This window comes from Polistes canadensis, unplaced genomic scaffold (assembly GCF_001313835.1).
Source record: "Polistes canadensis isolate GaletaPanama2010 unplaced genomic scaffold, ASM131383v1 scaffold_37, whole genome shotgun sequence".
NCBI lineage: Eukaryota > Metazoa > Arthropoda > Insecta > Hymenoptera > Vespidae > Polistes > Polistes canadensis.
In genome coordinates, this window is record NW_014569584.1 from 300,793 (window position 1) to 318,657 (window position 17,865).

The window sequence follows — 17,865 nt, forward strand, 5'->3', positions numbered from 1 at the left end:
TGGTGGTTTAGTGATGGTGATGAGAATAATAATGATGATGATAGTGGTGGTGGTTTAGTGATGGTGATGATAATGGTAGTAGTGTGGTGGTTTAGTGATGATGATAATAATAATGATGATGATGATGATGATGATGGTGATGATGATAATGATAATGATAATGATAATGATAATGATGATGATGGTGGTGATGGTTGTGATAATGAGAATGATGATGATGAGGATGACAATGACGATGACGATGATAAATTACTATTATTATCAAACGATAATAATAGTAATAATATTATTATTAGTAGTAGAAGTAGTAATAGTATTAATAGTAGTTGCAGTAATAGTAGTAATGATAGTATTAATCCATAATAATAATTCATTCATAATAACCATTTGTAATATACAGGTAAACTCTCTTACATGTTGAATTTTCATAATACATAAATAATAGAAAATTTACCAATAAATGAAACATTATATTTTCTCAGACTATGAATGTAGTCAATAAATTATTCCTATCTTGACTCTGCTGCAAAGATATCTTGTTTCTTTTGTATTCGGCAGCATTGTTGGATTTGAAGAACTACTTTAAAATCACTGTTTACAGTAACGTTTACATTCCTTATGTCTTTCTGTACATTGATCAATCATATATCTATCTACTATGTAGATACAAAACCATATGAAAACGATTCTATTTCAAATAGAATAAACTTTATATATTTTTTGTAAATATAATATAACAATCTAAAGAATTCTAGTAAAAAAATCTCAGTACAGTAAATATTTAAACAATAAAGGATGACATAGTTATGCAAACGAAACTGTTACAGTTTCATTACTGTAACTCCATATTTCTATTGATTTGAGGTAGTGTATTCAATATAATCCTATTATCTTGCTGCTATATGTTATGTGCGGATATGTGTCTCATATGAATATCTTTTTTACACCCATACTCTTTTACTACAAGCCCAAAACATTGACGATTATATTGCTATTATTTAAAAAAAATTTATTGAGTTTATACTATATACTATAAGTCTCCCAGTTCATATTTTTATTGTAAATAATATTTCTTTCGGCGTAAATATATATATAATTCGTGGTGATATGAAAATAGTTGATTGATTAAAACAGACTGTTTAACTATAAATTTGTTCTGGGCTCATAGATCTCTTAGTTGTAAGGGTGCTTAGAAAATTATCGTCTATGCATGGAGTATGAAAAATCCAAATCACGGATAAATCTTGAAACTAATTGCGTTTATACTTTTGTTTCCTTAAAATGTAGAGCAACATTATACATACACTTGCAATCATTCATGCTCACACGCAAGTGTTATAACACAAATTATCTCAAAATTTTTCCGCTATTCGGTATTTCAACTTCATTACCAAATACGACAAGGCTGCTGACATTAGGCTTGCTAGCACTTGTAAATAATGCCCAGCAATTGTGTTATTTTGTTAGTTTTTTTTTTTACATATTATTTCTTGAATAATTTATCACATTTTAATCATTTTCACAGATTAGAAAAGAGGAGGCACATGTAACATCATGCCTTACCAAGATAGCTCAATCTATGAACACTTCTGTAAAAAATATAACATCTATGGATGGTTGAGCCCTTGGTCAGCATATGGCGAATTAACACTCTCAAAGGTAATGCGGACCACTTCTGCAGGAATGAGCAACGAACACTCATATCCAAGCGTGAACTATGTTAGAAATCTACACAATATTGCATTCCTTTTATTTTAAAGGAGGTAATACTCCTTTAACATGAAAAAGTCACCCTGTAATCTCATTTAGTAATATTTAAAAAATGGAACCTATATTCAAGCGCAAGAGTTAAATATATCCCGCGATTTGATTGTACAGGTCTTATTCACTATTGCAGAAGTGATTTTCGCTCTAAGTCTTCCTTTATTAGTTTGTACTTCGACGTAACATGTTCCCCCTCCTTAAAAACTAAACACTGCAAACTTAAACAGTACTACAAAAATTTACTATATCAATTTTGAATTTTGACACGATTACGTTATCCTTATATTATATTTAATATAAGTTTAACCACTTAATGAAATTAATTTTTAGTTAAAATAACAATTACAATGTATAAATACATTGCAAAAAGAAACTTAACATAAAATATGATTCACATCAAGATGTAATAGCCTCAACAGTTCACCAGGGGAAAAACAAACGAAACATACATTTAATAGTTAAACTAGTAACTACTTTACTACACTAGACAGCGAGAAAATCCTAAGACATGCGATATCATACAATGAATCATTATTCGTAGAAGTTGCAAAATTTTTGCAGTTCCTAAACAGTATTTTTCCATGTTAAACACGAATTTCATAACTTTGCACTGAATGTCTTGTGATTTTTACGCTTTTTTAACAATTAATTCAATATCATTCTTCCTGCTATGTTATTGATTCCATTATTTATAGCTGGAGAATATCTCAAAATAAAGCAGACCCATTGCCTACTTTCAACTTTTATGCTTAACTTACAATTTTAAATCTTGGAGCCGAAATCCATTAGTTTCTTAACCATATACATGATGAGAATCTTTGTTTTATTAAATTAAGCTCGTATGTACCCCACATATATTATTGGAATTGTTTCCTTTCATACCAATATACTATTTCTTCTTTTTGATGGAATATTTCAACTCCACAGATAAAAATTGATTTCAGACAACAGTTAAAGGTTAAAATCAGTATTAACTATAAGTATTAATTACACGACCATTAGTATGTCTTATACACAGTAATAAATTACCATCGTGCTATTTCACTTCACCATCGATGGTAGTCTTTCATTACTAGATGTTATGAGTTATAGCATTATTTAGTAAACGAGTATTAGTGGCATCTGCTGTTGTCAAGAAGAAGTTAAGTAAATTTTGTTGCACGTTACCTTAATAATTAATGTTGTATGAAATTCTGCTCTATAAGTTACTATAAAGCTGATTTAGTGGTGCCGTTTTTTTTTAAAACCTATAAATAGACAATAATATCATTTCAATGTTATAAAGGATACTAATATTTAATAATTAAATATAAAAAAGTAGAGTTTTACTTTTTTTAGCTTTTCCTTTTTTCTGAGTTTTTCTTGTTTTGGATGGTACAGATGAAGTCTCTCCGAAACTAGTAATTTCATCACCAAGAGTACCAAGAGTTGTAATCTGACGGCGTCTATGTTTTTCTTGTTTGGTAACAGGTAAACGTGTCATGTAATTTTCTTCATATTCAATCTTTCGCTTATTTTCACGCCCCAAACTGGCTTGTTTTTCAATTAACCCTTGTGCATCTTCTATCGGTGCATCTAGGTATTCTTCTTTTAATTCCCTTAACACTGCACCAGAGACTGCACGTCTGCGGGCTCTTTCACCAGCCTTACGCATCTTTTCTGCTGCTGTTTCATCTCCGTCTATAAAGCAGTGACACATAAGAGATTGATTTAGTATAATAGAAGCAATGGGAAAAATGTGCTACATTATTAAGTTTTTAATACAAACCATAGTGAACAGCAGCAAGTTTTGGTGGCACATAGATATTTGATTTTCTGATTTGAGATGATTTAAAACCATCTTCATCGCCTTCTTGATCACTATCCGACTCTTCATCAAAACTATCAATCTTAGCAATTATTGCATCAGGATCTGCTTTAAAATTAGTGGGATCATTACTGTTAGTGGTACCAGTTACTGCAGTCTTAACAAGTTTATCTATTTGATATTTAAGCTTGTTATCTATTGGTCGGATTTTTTCTAGGACTGTCCTGATTTCAATAAGGCGATCAATAGAGGGGTCACCTTCAATACGTTCACCTGAACATTTTCTTAAGACTACGTAAGTTAAATTAATAAGATAGGAAAGTAACATATGATACTTCATCTCTAAGAAACTAAGACCCTTGTCCGTTGAGATTTCTCCATTTTTTACACGCACCAACATATTATCTACAAGTTGGTTTACTTGCAGAACATTAGCATTCATTTCTCCCAACAAGCGAAAAGCCTGTGGGAGATCTCTCTGTTCCATTTCATCAATTGCCTACAAAGACAATTAATTTTATTCAATAATTAAGTAAAAATTGGCATTTAATTAATATTATAAAAATAAATACATTAAAAAACAAAATTTAAAATAATCCTTTGTACATAATGTTTCTAATATCACCAATAAAAAGAAATTTATACTGCAAAATATTATATATATATATATATACATACATATATATATATATATATATATATATATATATATATATATATATATATATATATATATATATATGTATATACGTACACATATCTTGTTATGATAAGAAACGTACTTTCATATCTCACATATGTTTGTTTACACTTTAATAAATACTTTTTCGCATTTATAACACATCACGTTTTATGTTACAAATAATCAACGTTGAAAAATTTAATTTCACTGTATGTTTATTGTAATATTCACTATATCCCACTTAAAAAATGAAAACCGCGCAAAATTTCATTCAGAAAACCATGATGTGTACTATGTTTCGAGACTTTCAGTATGAATTATTATAGTAAACACTTGGTTTTTATAAAAATGTCTGCCTTCCGAATATATGAGAAAAAAGCGCAATAATCTGCTGCCATCTTTCCTATTTACTAATGGATGACAGTGAAAAAAAAAAATAATAAAGAATTCCCAATAGAACTGACAGAAAAATGCACTCATTTAGGAATAAGAAATAAAAATTCATTAATGTAATTTGTTCAAAAGTTTGTACTTACTTGTACCATTGTTCTGCAATAAAAATTAAACGAATAAATGCATATCTAAACAACGTAACTTGTAATTAAACGAGTCCCCACGTGGGACGTTATTTTACTTTTCCTGGGTATATTTTTTCTCTTAGAAAAGCCTGGTCAAAACACCAACTGTTGTGTATTTAATTGTATAAATATTTCTTTTCTCAAATATAAATAGTTATTGAACATAGTGTAACGCTATTATAAAATATTAATTTATGAAATAAAAATTAACAAAATGTAGCATCTACTTAAATAATAAAGTGTCTTCATTCTGAATCTACTTCCTTTATCTGAGAGTATTAAAAAAATGCGGGAATTTCAATTTATACATTAAGATAATTTTTTTCATATAACTATTACAAACTTCCCTAAAGCACAAATTAAAATATGATTTATATAGTTTTAATTTTAAAGGACATATAAGATTTTAACAGAGATAAATGTAACATGAATAGGAAAATGAAATACGCTCTATTGAAGCAAAATTCTGACAGTAATACAAATATTTAATAAGGCCTATGATAAAAAATGATTATGTTTTTGATTTTTATTATCTTCGTAGTTACACATTTTTTTATATTAATGTTTAACTTTGACGATAAATTTTAGAATGATCTGTGAAATACTTATCCACTTTAATATAAATTATAAATTTTCTTTTAATATTAGTATATGTGTATAATGAGCTTTTGCTGATACTTGGCAACACTGTAATATACTAAAGGTTAGGAAAGTAACAAATCCTAGGGATTTTTTAACAAAAACATTTCTCATCGTTGCCTTACTTATCAGATGTTTCGTGAAGAACTTCAGTATAAGTAAATATCATTTTTGACGTGAAAGTGAATAGTGTGAGTGGTTAACAGCAAGTTCCAAATTTGTTGAGTGGCGTGACGCACTTTTGATAAATATAAAGTTATAGGAATGGTAGGAACAGTTTTGTGCATCGTTTCTTTTAATTAGATAACCAACTCATCTAATTATATTATCTTTATAGTAAAATATTTATATAAAATAACTTAATATATGATTAAGATAATATCTTTAATTTACGAGTTTAGTTTAATATTTGGAACTTAACAACTTCTATGCTTATTATATATCAATAAAATATTGTTATAGATTTTATTGTATTTCTAAACAAAACGAACTGATGCTTATTTAAAATTAATTATATATTCATGTGAAAAATTATATTTTCTACATGACATTGTATGTTTTATATATATATATAAATTATATTCGTAAGTGTTCGTTAATTCTTCGTTTAAATTCAAATAAGATATTATAGATCATTCTTTATTTTAACAGGGAAGAATAAAAAAGAATGTTTCTATTCTTGTGATAATATCTTTTTTAATCGAAACAAATGGCTTTTATGTACCGGGTGTTGCACCAGTTGAATTTAAGAATGGGCAAAAAATTGATGTTAAAGCAGTTAAAATGACAAGTACTCATACACAATTACCATATGAGTATTATTCGCTCAAGTTTTGTAGACCAAAGAATGGAACATTTATTTATAAATCTGAAAATTTGGGAGAAGTGTTACGTGGTGATAGGTAAGATTTAAGAATTATGTCATTTTTTTTTTCAAAATATGCTATTTTCATTTTACAATGACTTTTCTTTTTAATTTTAGAATTGTAAATACACCATATGAAGTTATGATGAAACAAGATATAAACTGTAGGTTTTTATGTCATGGACCAAACAATCCAATGACATGGAACGATGAAGAATCTCAATGTGCAATAGAACGTATTCAGCACGATTACTCAGTGCATCTGTATGATAAAGTTTATATTGTTTATATTGTGTTTATTTATGTATTTCCAATCTATTACTTCATATTTTACATTTAACATTTAGATTAATAGATAATTTGCCAGCTGCTACCAAGAAATTTGTTAAAGGAACTAATGGAGAAGTAGTTTATCATGGATATAGATTAGGAGGTGTTATAGGTGATCAAGTTTATATTAATAATCATTTGACATTAAAATTAGGATACCATGAACATGGAGAGTATGTATTTTTTATATTGTTTCTTTTTTAATTATTATTTATCTTCTAAATCAATTCATTTTTGAAATCAATTTTATATCCTTTTTCTTTAGAAATCAATTTAGAGTAGTAGAATTTGAAGTGGAAGCTCGATCAGTAGATATAAGTAAATTGAATTATGATGGAAACAAGTGTATATTACCATCTCAAACAAGTCCTCAGTTTATTAATCCTAAAGGTACTAGACTGCTATTCTTATATTCCGTGAAGTGGAAAAAATCAGATGTGAGTTGGGCAAGCAGATGGGACACATATCTAGGAATGAATGATGTTAAAATTCATTGGTTTTCTATTATAAATTCACTCATTGTAGTTTTTTTTCTATATGGTAAATGAAATTAATTTCGTTTAATATTTTATTTGATAACTTAATAACTTATTATTTGAAACATAATATTCGTTTATAGTGCTCAAATAATTTATTTACAGGTATTTTTATTACGATCATGGTAAGGACTCTTAAAAGAGATATAGCTCGTTATAATGCAGGTGATAATGATAGTCTAGCTGGCTTAGACGAAAGCATTGAAGAAACTGGTTGGAAATTAGTTCATGGAGATGTTTTTAGACCACCTCCTAATTCACGTTTGTTTGCTGCTGTAATAGGCAATGGCATTCAAATATTTTTTATGGCACTTATTACAATATGTAAGATAAAGATATATTTACTTTAGAGATTCTATTTGAATATTTTTATTGCAGAATTTATATAAACACTTAATAATTGTTATTTATTTACAGTTTTTGCCATGCTTGGAATGCTTTCACCAGCAAGTAGAGGAGCATTAGGAACTTGTGCTATATTTTTATTTGTATTCTCTGGATCAATTGCTGGATATTTTTCTGCACGTTTGTATAAAACTATGCGAGGACGAGAATGGAGAAAAGCTGCGTTATTGGTAAGTTAATAATAAATTTGAAAAAGTTAGTAATATAGTTTTAAAATAATCAGTAATATGATATAATTTATTTTATTGACAAATTACTGTAATAATATATTAAAATAAAACTGAAATTTGTAGACAGCAACACTTTATCCTGGTATAGTATTTACTACATGTTTTTTTCTAAACTTCTTCATATGGGGAAAACACAGTTCAGGAGCAGTTCCATTTACCACTATGTTAGCATTGCTTTGCCTATGGTTTGGCATTTCACTTCCCTTAGTATATCTTGGATATTTCTTTGGTTATCGTAAACATCCGTTTACACATCCTGTTAGAACAAACCAAATTCCTAGACAAATTCCAGATCAGTTATGGTATATGAATCCAATATTTTGGTAAGTATTTTTACATATTTTATATTAAAACTATGTGTTTGATGTTAATTTATATAAAAGATTTTCATACAATTTCCTGAATTTTTCAGTACATTGATGGCTGGCATACTACCATTTGGTGTTGTCTTCATAGAATTGTTTTTTATTTTGACAGCACTATGGGAAAATCAATTTTATTATCTTTTTGGATTTTTATTTTTAGTATTTTGTATTCTTGTCATTTCTTGCTCTCAAATATCTGTAGTTATGGTGTATTTGCAACTATGTGCAGAAGTATGTATTATAACATATTTAATACTATTTATATTTATATTTTTAATCAATAATAAATCATAATATTTATTTAATTACAGGATTACAGATGGTGGTGGAGAAGTTTTATAGTTAGTGGAGGATCAGCTGTATATATGTTAGCATATTCAATTTTTTACTTTATGACCAAATTAGAAATAACAGAATTGGTTCCAACGCTGATGTATTTTGCATATACAGCATTAATGGTGCTTACATTTTGGTTGTTAACTGGTACAATTGGCTTCTTTGCTGCATATGCTTTCATTCGCAAAATATATGCAGCAGTTAAATAGACTAGTCATAGTTGTCATAAATGAACTCAGTGAATGATGTGCGAATGTAACCTTATCTATTAGTTTATGGTGAGTGTTAGAATATTTTTTAATTGTGAGATTAAGATGAAAGCAGTGTGTGTACTTGTTAAATTATTAAACAAAATAAGAGTTTTAATAAAATCTACAAATACATATTATGTACGTATGTATGTATACAGACGTAATCATACATATAACACAATATTTACATACATAATACAAAATACTAGTAATAAATTATAAAAAATTATAAATAGTTTAAATAACATGCATTGTATGTATATGAATCCATAATATTATTTTCAGTGTAGAAATGAACAAATTTTTTCATGCATCACAAAATTATTATAGAAGTATTATGTTTCCGTTGTGAATCTGAATTGTTGATAATTATTATACCTTTTAGTCCTTGTTTTTTAATATGGTAGAAGTACTTGGAATGCAAGCAGATAGATTATTATTTGTCTATTTTAAATTATGAAGATTAAAAAAAATGAATTGGTTATTATTTATTATAATGTAAATTGGATAAATATGATTTGTTTTTTTAATAGTAATTTTATAAACGCTGTGTATATTTTTAATATTGGCATAGCAAACAATTTCAATTATTATTTTACATTAATGTAATTTATATAATGATCTTCTTTATTACAATTATATACATTTTTATTCACAATATAGTTGTTACATTTTATAAATGTGACTTTATACATTTAATAATGTTTTGTATTATGATATAAATAATGTAAATAACATATCTGCTCATGACATGTATTCATTTATAATGTCTTTTTAATACTATTAGTGATATTCATATCTTATTAAACAATGTGTAGATAAAATTACCTTTATTTGTATTTTACTTAAAATATGCAAACAATGAGACTATACATGTGTAGGAACATATGTGAGATTAGATTATTACCGTGATTTCATCTTCAAAAATACAATTGATATTATTTTGGGAATATATTTTATAATTAAATATACGAAAATACCTACTATATTTATGATATATATTAAAATCACAGTAGATTCTACCGGCATGTAACACTTTGATACAGAAAAATTATTTGGAGTAAATACACCCTAAAATAAAACTTTATATAACTCTTGCAGAGAAATTATACATTTAAAAATAAATTAAAAAGCTTACTAATAAGAAAGATGGGTTATTGATATTTCTCCAGCTAAAAGAAGGGATTGTAAATTCCAAGATATCATCTTTATGTATTCTTCTGCAACCATAGTGAGTGTGACCATCAACAACCAGTCTTGGATTTAAAATATCTAAAAGCTTTAAATTTATCTATTTTATATACTTCAAAATAAAACGAATAAAATTTAGAATAATTTATTTACTTGTTTAGATGCTTCCTTTGATAAACACTCCCACCGTTCACGAAATTGTAAGCTTTTTAGTTCACGTGGTGCTTCATCAGGTTCATTACATATTTCATCAGATACACGGTACAATGGATAATGCTGTAATAAACAGAACAAAATATATATATAATTTCATATGGATATTAATTTTATTTATATGTTGACATATATATAAATAATATAAACCTGAAGAAGAATAGGACGACTGTATATGGATAATTTATCTTTGCTCTTAGTGCAATTATTATCTATTCCTTTTGCACATTGTAATTGTTCTGAAAAAGAAGTATTTGTTTTACAAATTTACTAATAATTAAAATATTATATATAATTTTATATATAATATTTTATAAAAATTTACCAGCAATTTTATTTATCGCAATTTCTGTAGACTTGCATAGAAAACAACTATCTCCTTCTAATGCCATACTATTGATCAAGATGAAATGATTACCATTACTACTGATTCTTCTAACACTGGGTGCTTTCATTTTATTTACAAATCTTTGATTTGTATAAGGTGTTATGGCTAAATAAATTTTTGTTTATTTGAGCCAAGATACTAATATATGTCTAAAAAATAATTATTTTAAATGATTAACAGCAAATGTGATTATTAAAAATACCATAGTGAAATCCTATGTCATGATTTCCAGCCATTGTATAAAGGCGAACACCATCTGGTACGGAAAACAGAGAGTGAAATCTTGATACATAATTATCAAATTCCTTATCATTAGACCAATCACCTTCATCAAATATATCACCTATAATATTTAATAATAATTAAATATGAGCTAATTCGACATTTGCCAAAATGATTAACTCCATAAAACAAAAAGTAAAGAAAATTAATAAAATTACGTACATTGTTATATCATTTATTGCTCAACAGTTATACAAAATTTTGTTATTTAGTGGTGTTAAGCTCATTATTAAAAAAATTGTTGTTATTACTTTCCCTTTTATGGATTTGAAAAACTTCTCTATAACACCTTCTCAATTCAATCCACTTTTCACAGTATGCAGTGTTCTGAAGTGTTTACCCAACCAAGTACTAATTGTGTGCATCATTGCTTAATTATAGTGATAATATGGAAACTAGTTTTTTTAAGAAAACTAAATCATTTACTCCATTATTAAAGAAATTAATTTTAAACATAAGAAATTAAACATTAATTAAGTGTTTTGAGATTAAAATTTAAAAAGATGATGAAAGTGGAGTTAATCTCTTTGGCCTATAAATGACTTATATAGAACTTGATTATTGGATACTAGTATATACTTTTACATACCTAAAATAAAAATTATATTTGGTTTATGAATTGCTATAGCTGTTTGAAATGCTCTATACATTTGCCATTCTCTGAAAATATTATTTACTTGTATTGAATCAAATGAATTTGTAATATCAAATACCAATCAACAATTGATAATAATAATTAGTATGACAATTAAAAAAGCAATTTATATTTGTTAACAATTTATGAAATGTTTAAATTAAATTATGATAATAAATATATTTATTTATACCTTCTCAACTTATCAAACCAGTGGCCTTTTTTAGGACCAAGTAAATGAGTATCAGAAATGAACATAGCTCGTACAGAATTTTCATTAAACTTTGATGAATCAACAGATGAAACAGCCTTACGTGGGTCTAAAGATGGCCAATTACACTAATTTATAAAAATTACTTAATTTAATTGCAATATATATATATATATATATATATATAGCAACTAAAAGTCTATGTCATGTAAAATGGTTTTACTAACCTGTGTAAGTACTATGTAATATATAAGATATTCACAAAAAAACAACACAGAAACAGAAAGTAACGCAAATATAAATAAGTAATTATTGTAGAAACGTTTTCTTGGTATATACATGTTTTATTAAGTTATGTATAAAAAGGTTTTATAAACTTGAATAATTTATTTAATAATTTAACTTTCTGTGTATCCAAGTCTTCAGAAATCTACGTATGAGCGATAGTATTAAAAAGAATTCTTATATTTAAAAGAAAAATTATTATTTACAAAATATTTACCTATTGTTTATACATTATAAATGATTAACCTACTTCTTATCACTACACATTGTTTGTCACTTTGAAAATCAACTTTAAATATATCCTCTGCAGGTATACCAACTTTACTTTCATTTTTTTCAAAGTGCGCTTGCGCTTTGATTTTGTGGTTGCGCATGCGTATAACATATCTCCCACTCATGATGCCGCCATTCTATAATTATTCAAAGTGTAATAATTATTTTCAACTAATTAACAATAAATAAAAAATATTTGATAAAATAAAGTTGAGGAGCCGGACAAACAAAAAGTCAGCAATTGATTGAAAACAAAAAACAATAGGAAACTTCATTGCTTTGCTTAGAAATGAGAAAAAACGTTTTTGTATATTCAATTATTAATAACTAATTAAATAATTAATTAATAAAATGTGCAATTATAGATTTTAAATATACAATTAATGTGCAATTAAGAATACTTATTCCTTTTTTTCTGCTGTTGAGGTTTTATGCCAACTTTTCTGCGGTACTTTCTTGTTATAATTAGCCCTAAGGATAAGAATGGTATTTCGGTTATCGGCCAATTTCGAAATACCTTGAACCGTATCTCTAATTGTATATGTTATTACTTCTCGGTGGGTTATCTTTAGATTTGAAAAGCAAATATTTCTTTATCGGTTGTACAATTTTTGAAGATTACGTGTTGGTTTTAGTTTTCTATAGGGTTGATTTGTTTCGTACTTTGTACCCATCAGGTCTATTGCTTGCTAGTGTCATTTTTTTATGAATGTGAATAATAGTAGTTAAATTATTCAATCTAGTATATATAAAATTCAAAAAAATGGCAAGTTGTAGAATATTTGGAGCACTTATGCGTTTTTCACATAAAAAAATTCATTTAACAAAATCAGGTAATTATGAAAATTGGAATATTTTTTTGTTCGTTTGACTTAACAAATGAATAAATAAATAATAATTGCCAATATTGTTGCATAAACTTGTTTCTACTTATTTCTATATATTATGTATCTGTATTTGAAATTAAATTTAATATATATTTAATACTTCTATATATAGCAATAGTACAACCATTGAGGATACTTACAAGTATAACAGGCAAAAAGCATTTCAAATGTAAAGTTGTTGATGATGTTGCAGTTATTACTTTAGATTCTCCAGGAACTAAGGTACAATATTATATTTTATACTTTTTTTTAGAATTTATTTAAATATTTATATAAAATATTAAAGGTATATATACAATATAACTGTGAATACTAAAATTATTTAGAATATGATCAATTTTAATGAAGATTAGATTAATATTAATATTAGTATTATAATTTCTTAATCTTAAATGTATTAATAATTTAGTAATCTTTTATAGGTGAACACATTAAATTCAGAAGTAATGGAAGAAATAATTGGTGTTCTGGACGATATAAAAACCAACACAGCTGTCAAGTCTGCTGTCTTAATAAGCGGAAAACCAGGTAGTTTTATTGCAGGTGCAGATTTGACTATGTTACAAAAGTGCCAAACTGAAAAAGATGGTTATGATATTTCAAAGACTGGTCAACGAATTTTAAATAATATAGCAGAAAGTAAAAAGCCTATTGTAGCAGCTATTCAAGGAGGTTGTCTTGGTGGTGGTTTAGAGGTATATTTTAAGTAGTTTTTTTTTAATAAATAGAAAAAATATTGATGTTGTAAACATTTATTTTAAATTATTTTTGCGCTTATTTATTTTTTGTTTTCATATAGGTTGCATTGGCATGTCACTATCGAATTGCTGTTAATGACACCAAAACTGGTCTAGGCTTACCAGAAGTAATGGTTGGCCTTCTTCCGGGTGCAGGAGGTACACAACGGTTACCTAAACTTATTTCAGTTCCAAATGTGCTTGATATGGTTCTTACTGGCAAAACTCTTAAAGCGAAGAAAGCTAAATCAGTTGGATTAGTTGACATGCTGGTTAACAGTCTTGGTCCAGGTTTAACATCACCAGAAGAAAAGTATGTTGAAAACGATCTAAAAGTCATAAAAGATATATGCACACATTTTTTAATACACATGATATAAACTTAACATATAATATGAATGACTATATTTTTTTTAATACAGTACTTTACACTATTTGGAAGAAATTGCTATAAGAACTGCTAAAGATATAGTAAATGGAAATTTGAAAGTTGATTGTAATCCAAGGACAATACAAGATAAAGTTCTAAATTATGCCCTAACTTTTGAATTCGTAAAAAATCAAATATTTAACAGGGCAAAAGCACAAGTTATGAAAATGACAGGAGGACTTTATCCTGCCCCTTTAAAAATTTTAGAAGTAGTTCGTACGGGTTTAGATAAAGGACCAGTTGTAGGTTATGAGGCAGAAGCTAAGGCTTTCGGTCAATTAGCAATTACCCCACAGTGTAAAGGTCTTACAAGTCTCTTTTTTGGGCAGACAGCTTGCAAAAGAAATCGTTTTGGAGTACCAAAGAATGCTGTCAAGTACGTCTTTATTTTATAAATCAATCTATGAATTTCATATTTATGAAAATAATGTTTATTATATATATATACAGAAAGATATCCATTATTGGTGCTGGTTTAATGGGTGCAGGTATTGCACAAGTAAGTATTGACAAAGGATATCATGTTGTTTTGAAAGATACTAATGAAGCTGGATTATTCCGTGGAGTGGGTCAAATTCAGAAAGGTTTTGATAATGCTGTAAAAAGACATCGTTTTTCCAAGTATGTATAAATATAAATAATGTTTCATAATAAGAATTTTAAAATATAACTTATATATTTCAGAATACAAAAAGATAAATATTTGGCTAATCTTGAGCCCACGTTACAGTATGATTTATTCAAAAATACAGATCTAGTTATTGAAGCAGTATTTGAAGATATTGCTATTAAACATAAAGTCATCAAAGAAATTGAGGCACATGCTCCAGAATATTGTATTATTGCAACAAATACATCTGCGATTCCTATAGCAAAAATTGCTGCTGGAAGTAGTCGTCCAGAAAAAGTACACTTATTATTATTATAAAATATTTAAATGCTTATTTATTCAATATTTAACAGTACATTTATGATGTGTAGGTGATTGGTATGCATTACTTCTCACCAGTAGACAAGATGCAGTTATTGGAAATAATTACTCATAAAGATACAGCAGATGAAACTATAAAAACAGCTGTAGAAGTTGGTTTAAAACAAGGCAAAACTGTTATCACAGTTGGAGATGGGCCTGGATTTTATACCACAAGAATACTCTCTGCCATGATTTCAGAAGCGATTAGATTGATGCAGGTGAAGAAATGTTATTATTTGATTAATTACATTAAAATTACATTAACAAATGTATATTAATTATTAATAATATTAATATAAATAATATAATATTTGGATATAGGAAGGTGTTGATCCCGTAGTTTTGGACAACTTAACCAAATCATTTGGATTTCCTGTAGGAGCAGCAACTTTATCTGATGAAGTTGGTATCGACGTTGGAGCACATATTAGTGTAGATTTAGGAAAAGCTTTGGGTGAACGTTTTTCAGGAGGAAACGAGAATATTATGTCAGATATGGTCAAGGCTGGCTTTCTTGGTAATTACTTATATTTGTTTATTGATATCTTATTGCTAATGTATCAACTTATTAAATCCTTATCCTTTTATAACTAGGCCGCAAATCGGGCAAAGGTATATTCATATATGAAAAGAATACAAAAAATAAAGACGTTAATTTGGAAGCATTAAATATTTTAAAAAAATATGCAATTCAACCTAAAGGAAGTACTTCCTCTGAAGATCGTCAAATGAGAATGGTGTCTAGATTTGTCAACGAAGCGGTACTTTGCTTAGAGGATAATATCTTAGCAAATCCTGTAAGTAATTTTAATCATGTATGAGAGATCACTTGTTTTACAGTACGTATAATATACACGTACTGTAACGTATAATTTTAATCATTTTTAGTTGGAAGGTGATGTTGGAGCTGTCTTTGGATTAGGTTTTCCACCGTTTACTGGAGGACCTTTCAGGTGGGTAGATTCATATGGGGCACACAGATTGGTGAAAATTATGGAAGAATTTCAAAGTCACTATGGCCTTGCTTTTAAACCGTGCCAAATGTTATACGATATGGCATCTGATTCAACGAAAAAATTTTATAAATAACAGGAAAATGTCCAATACTTTTAACATCTATTTAAAATGAAGTATACGAGCATTTATTTTATAAATAAGCATTATACTATGGTAAACAATGAGATTTTCAATATGTTTTAACATTATAGTTGCTATCTGATTTTAAAACAATGCAATTTATACTGTTATATAGTTTATAAGATGTTTTATAATTTTTTATATAATCATATACAGAATGGTAATAAAAGGGTCCGATATTTTAAGAACTTATAGTTCTTATCAATAGGACTAAAAAATGTTTAATTAATATGGATCCTAAAATCAATTTTTCGATGTAAATTAACTTTTATTATTTATGAGTGCTTAATATCATAAGCAAGTTTTTACGCAACATATTAAATTTACACAGAAGAATTTACTTAGAAATATTTTAATTTAAGGTTGTCAAGATAACTTTATTATGAAAATAAGCAAAGACTATTACTATATCAACAAATATTACTTCGTAGACATTATAATATCGAATGCTCTTAAATAATAAAAGTTAACTTATATCGAAAGGGTTAATTTCAGGACCTATGTTAATTAGACATTTTTTACTCCTCTCGGCGAATACCACAAGCCCTTCAAATATTGAACCCTTTTCTTTACCACCCTGTATATATTGTTATATCTATATGTATATATATATATATACCATAATGTATAATAAGCTTATTTTTGTAGAAATTTGATAAAATGTATACACATGTATGTGTCGAAAATAAATACATTATGAAAGATAATGTTATTATTTTACTATATAATCATTTAAGAATGTGATTATTGATTGCATTCACTACCAGTATCCTATAAATATTCTATGCTTGTGCAAATGCGAATTAATTCTTAATCGTGTAAGTAGCAATATCAATAAACCTGTTTTGTGTATATTTTTTATTTGCTCAATATGAATATACATAGGTAAAGACGGAAATATAATTTGATGCAACATCAGAAGAGTATTGCACTTTCCTTTTCATGCATAATTAAATACATGTTGTTAAAGACAAAAAGATAGTTTATTTATATTATAGAAGAGCCAATTTGTTTTTTTTTTTTATTTATCCTTCGCATAAAAATTACAATTTTAGATGCTAATTTGTATATTTATAACAGAATATAATGTGATATTCAATTTCAATACCTTCGTCAAGTGATTATGTTAACTTTCGTATGTGTTTCCTTAGACATATAAAAAATCTGTTAATTCCACGAACATCAGTTGTTTACTGCTTACATAGATTCTTTTTCGTTAGAATTAACAATTATAAAAAAATATCTTAACATAAAAAAAAAGAAAAAAAAATATGTACAGGTAATAGGTAAGATATTTTGCATCATCTACAAGTTTTCTGTGTCTGTTTATAATATATATGACGTTAAAAGAAACCAAGTCCTTGGCTGATGCAAGAAAGCAGGAGATTTCACGATATACCTTTGATAAGATTTCTCTCATTGGACCGGTAAATCAC

General features: G+C 27.2%; 3 protein-coding genes across 4 annotated transcripts; 2 read left to right on the forward strand and 1 right to left on the reverse strand.

The window, feature by feature from the left end:
• Positions 1-347: 347 nt before the first annotated feature.
• On the reverse strand, positions 348-12,291 carry LOC106784591 (metallophosphoesterase 1-like). The gene is made up of 12 exons (XM_014744318.1): positions 12,210-12,291; positions 11,935-12,137; positions 11,690-11,835; positions 11,452-11,522; positions 10,783-10,923; positions 10,518-10,685; positions 10,343-10,431; positions 10,133-10,255; positions 9,927-10,067; positions 3,533-4,070; positions 3,094-3,444; positions 348-3,011 (listed from the first exon to the last, which is right to left on the reverse strand). Exons 2-12 carry the CDS (start codon positions 12,046-12,048, stop codon positions 2,986-2,988), a joined length of 1,908 nt encoding a protein of 635 aa, XP_014599804.1. The 5' UTR covers positions 12,049-12,137; positions 12,210-12,291; the 3' UTR covers positions 348-2,985.
• Positions 5,570-9,959, forward strand: LOC106784590 (transmembrane 9 superfamily member 4). Of its 2 annotated transcripts, XR_001381435.1 has the most exons (11): positions 5,570-5,737; positions 6,122-6,372; positions 6,453-6,599; positions 6,683-6,838; positions 6,931-7,205; positions 7,307-7,525; positions 7,619-7,776; positions 7,900-8,159; positions 8,249-8,432; positions 8,513-8,815; positions 9,890-9,959. XR_001381435.1 is itself a non-coding variant. In XM_014744317.1 (10 exons), exons 1-10 carry the CDS (start codon positions 5,735-5,737, stop codon positions 8,744-8,746), a joined length of 1,887 nt encoding a protein of 628 aa, XP_014599803.1. In that variant the 5' UTR covers positions 5,570-5,734; the 3' UTR covers positions 8,747-9,587. The 2 variants fall into 2 exon arrangements, 1 of the variants encoding a protein (XP_014599803.1); XM_014744317.1 differs by lacking the exon at positions 9,890-9,959 and having other exon boundaries at positions 8,513-9,587.
• Positions 12,292-12,821: 530 nt separating the features above from the next.
• LOC106784609 (trifunctional enzyme subunit alpha, mitochondrial) lies at positions 12,822-17,073 on the forward strand. Its single transcript, XM_014744352.1, has 11 exons — positions 12,822-13,098; positions 13,265-13,374; positions 13,575-13,847; positions 13,952-14,202; positions 14,312-14,695; positions 14,770-14,940; positions 15,004-15,226; positions 15,301-15,510; positions 15,614-15,809; positions 15,887-16,089; positions 16,181-17,073. Exons 1-11 carry the CDS (start codon positions 13,029-13,031, stop codon positions 16,379-16,381), a joined length of 2,292 nt encoding a protein of 763 aa, XP_014599838.1. The 5' UTR covers positions 12,822-13,028; the 3' UTR covers positions 16,382-17,073.
• Positions 17,074-17,865: the final 792 nt, after the last annotated feature.

What these genes read in the sequence shown, in the direction of transcription:
- LOC106784590 (XM_014744317.1), top strand. An exon ending in CACGATTACTCAGTGCATCT is followed by an intron (nt 6,600 to 6,682) that starts GTATGATAAAGT and finishes TTTAACATTTAG; the next exon opens with ATTAATAGATAATTTGCCAG. An exon ending in TGTAGTTTTTTTTCTATATG is followed by an intron (nt 7,206 to 7,306) that starts GTAAATGAAATT and finishes ATTTATTTACAG; the next exon opens with GTATTTTTATTACGATCATG.
- LOC106784591 (XM_014744318.1), bottom strand. Translation starts at nt 12,048, where the DNA reads ATGTATATACCAAGAAAACGTTTCTACAATAATTACTTATTTATATTT. An exon ending in TGCGATAAATAAAATTGCTG is followed by an intron (nt 10,432 to 10,517) that starts GTAAATTTTTAT and finishes CTTCTTTTTCAG; the next exon opens with AACAATTACAATGTGCAAAA. An exon ending in AAAAGGAAAAGCTAAAAAAA is followed by an intron (nt 3,012 to 3,093) that starts GTAAAACTCTAC and finishes GTCTATTTATAG; the next exon opens with GTTTTAAAAAAAAACGGCAC.
- LOC106784609 (XM_014744352.1), top strand. Translation starts at nt 13,029, where the DNA reads ATGGCAAGTTGTAGAATATTTGGAGCACTTATGCGTTTTTCACATAAA. An exon ending in GTCTTGGTGGTGGTTTAGAG is followed by an intron (nt 13,848 to 13,951) that starts GTATATTTTAAG and finishes GTTTTCATATAG; the next exon opens with GTTGCATTGGCATGTCACTA. An exon ending in AAAAGACATCGTTTTTCCAA is followed by an intron (nt 14,941 to 15,003) that starts GTATGTATAAAT and finishes TATATATTTCAG; the next exon opens with AATACAAAAAGATAAATATT.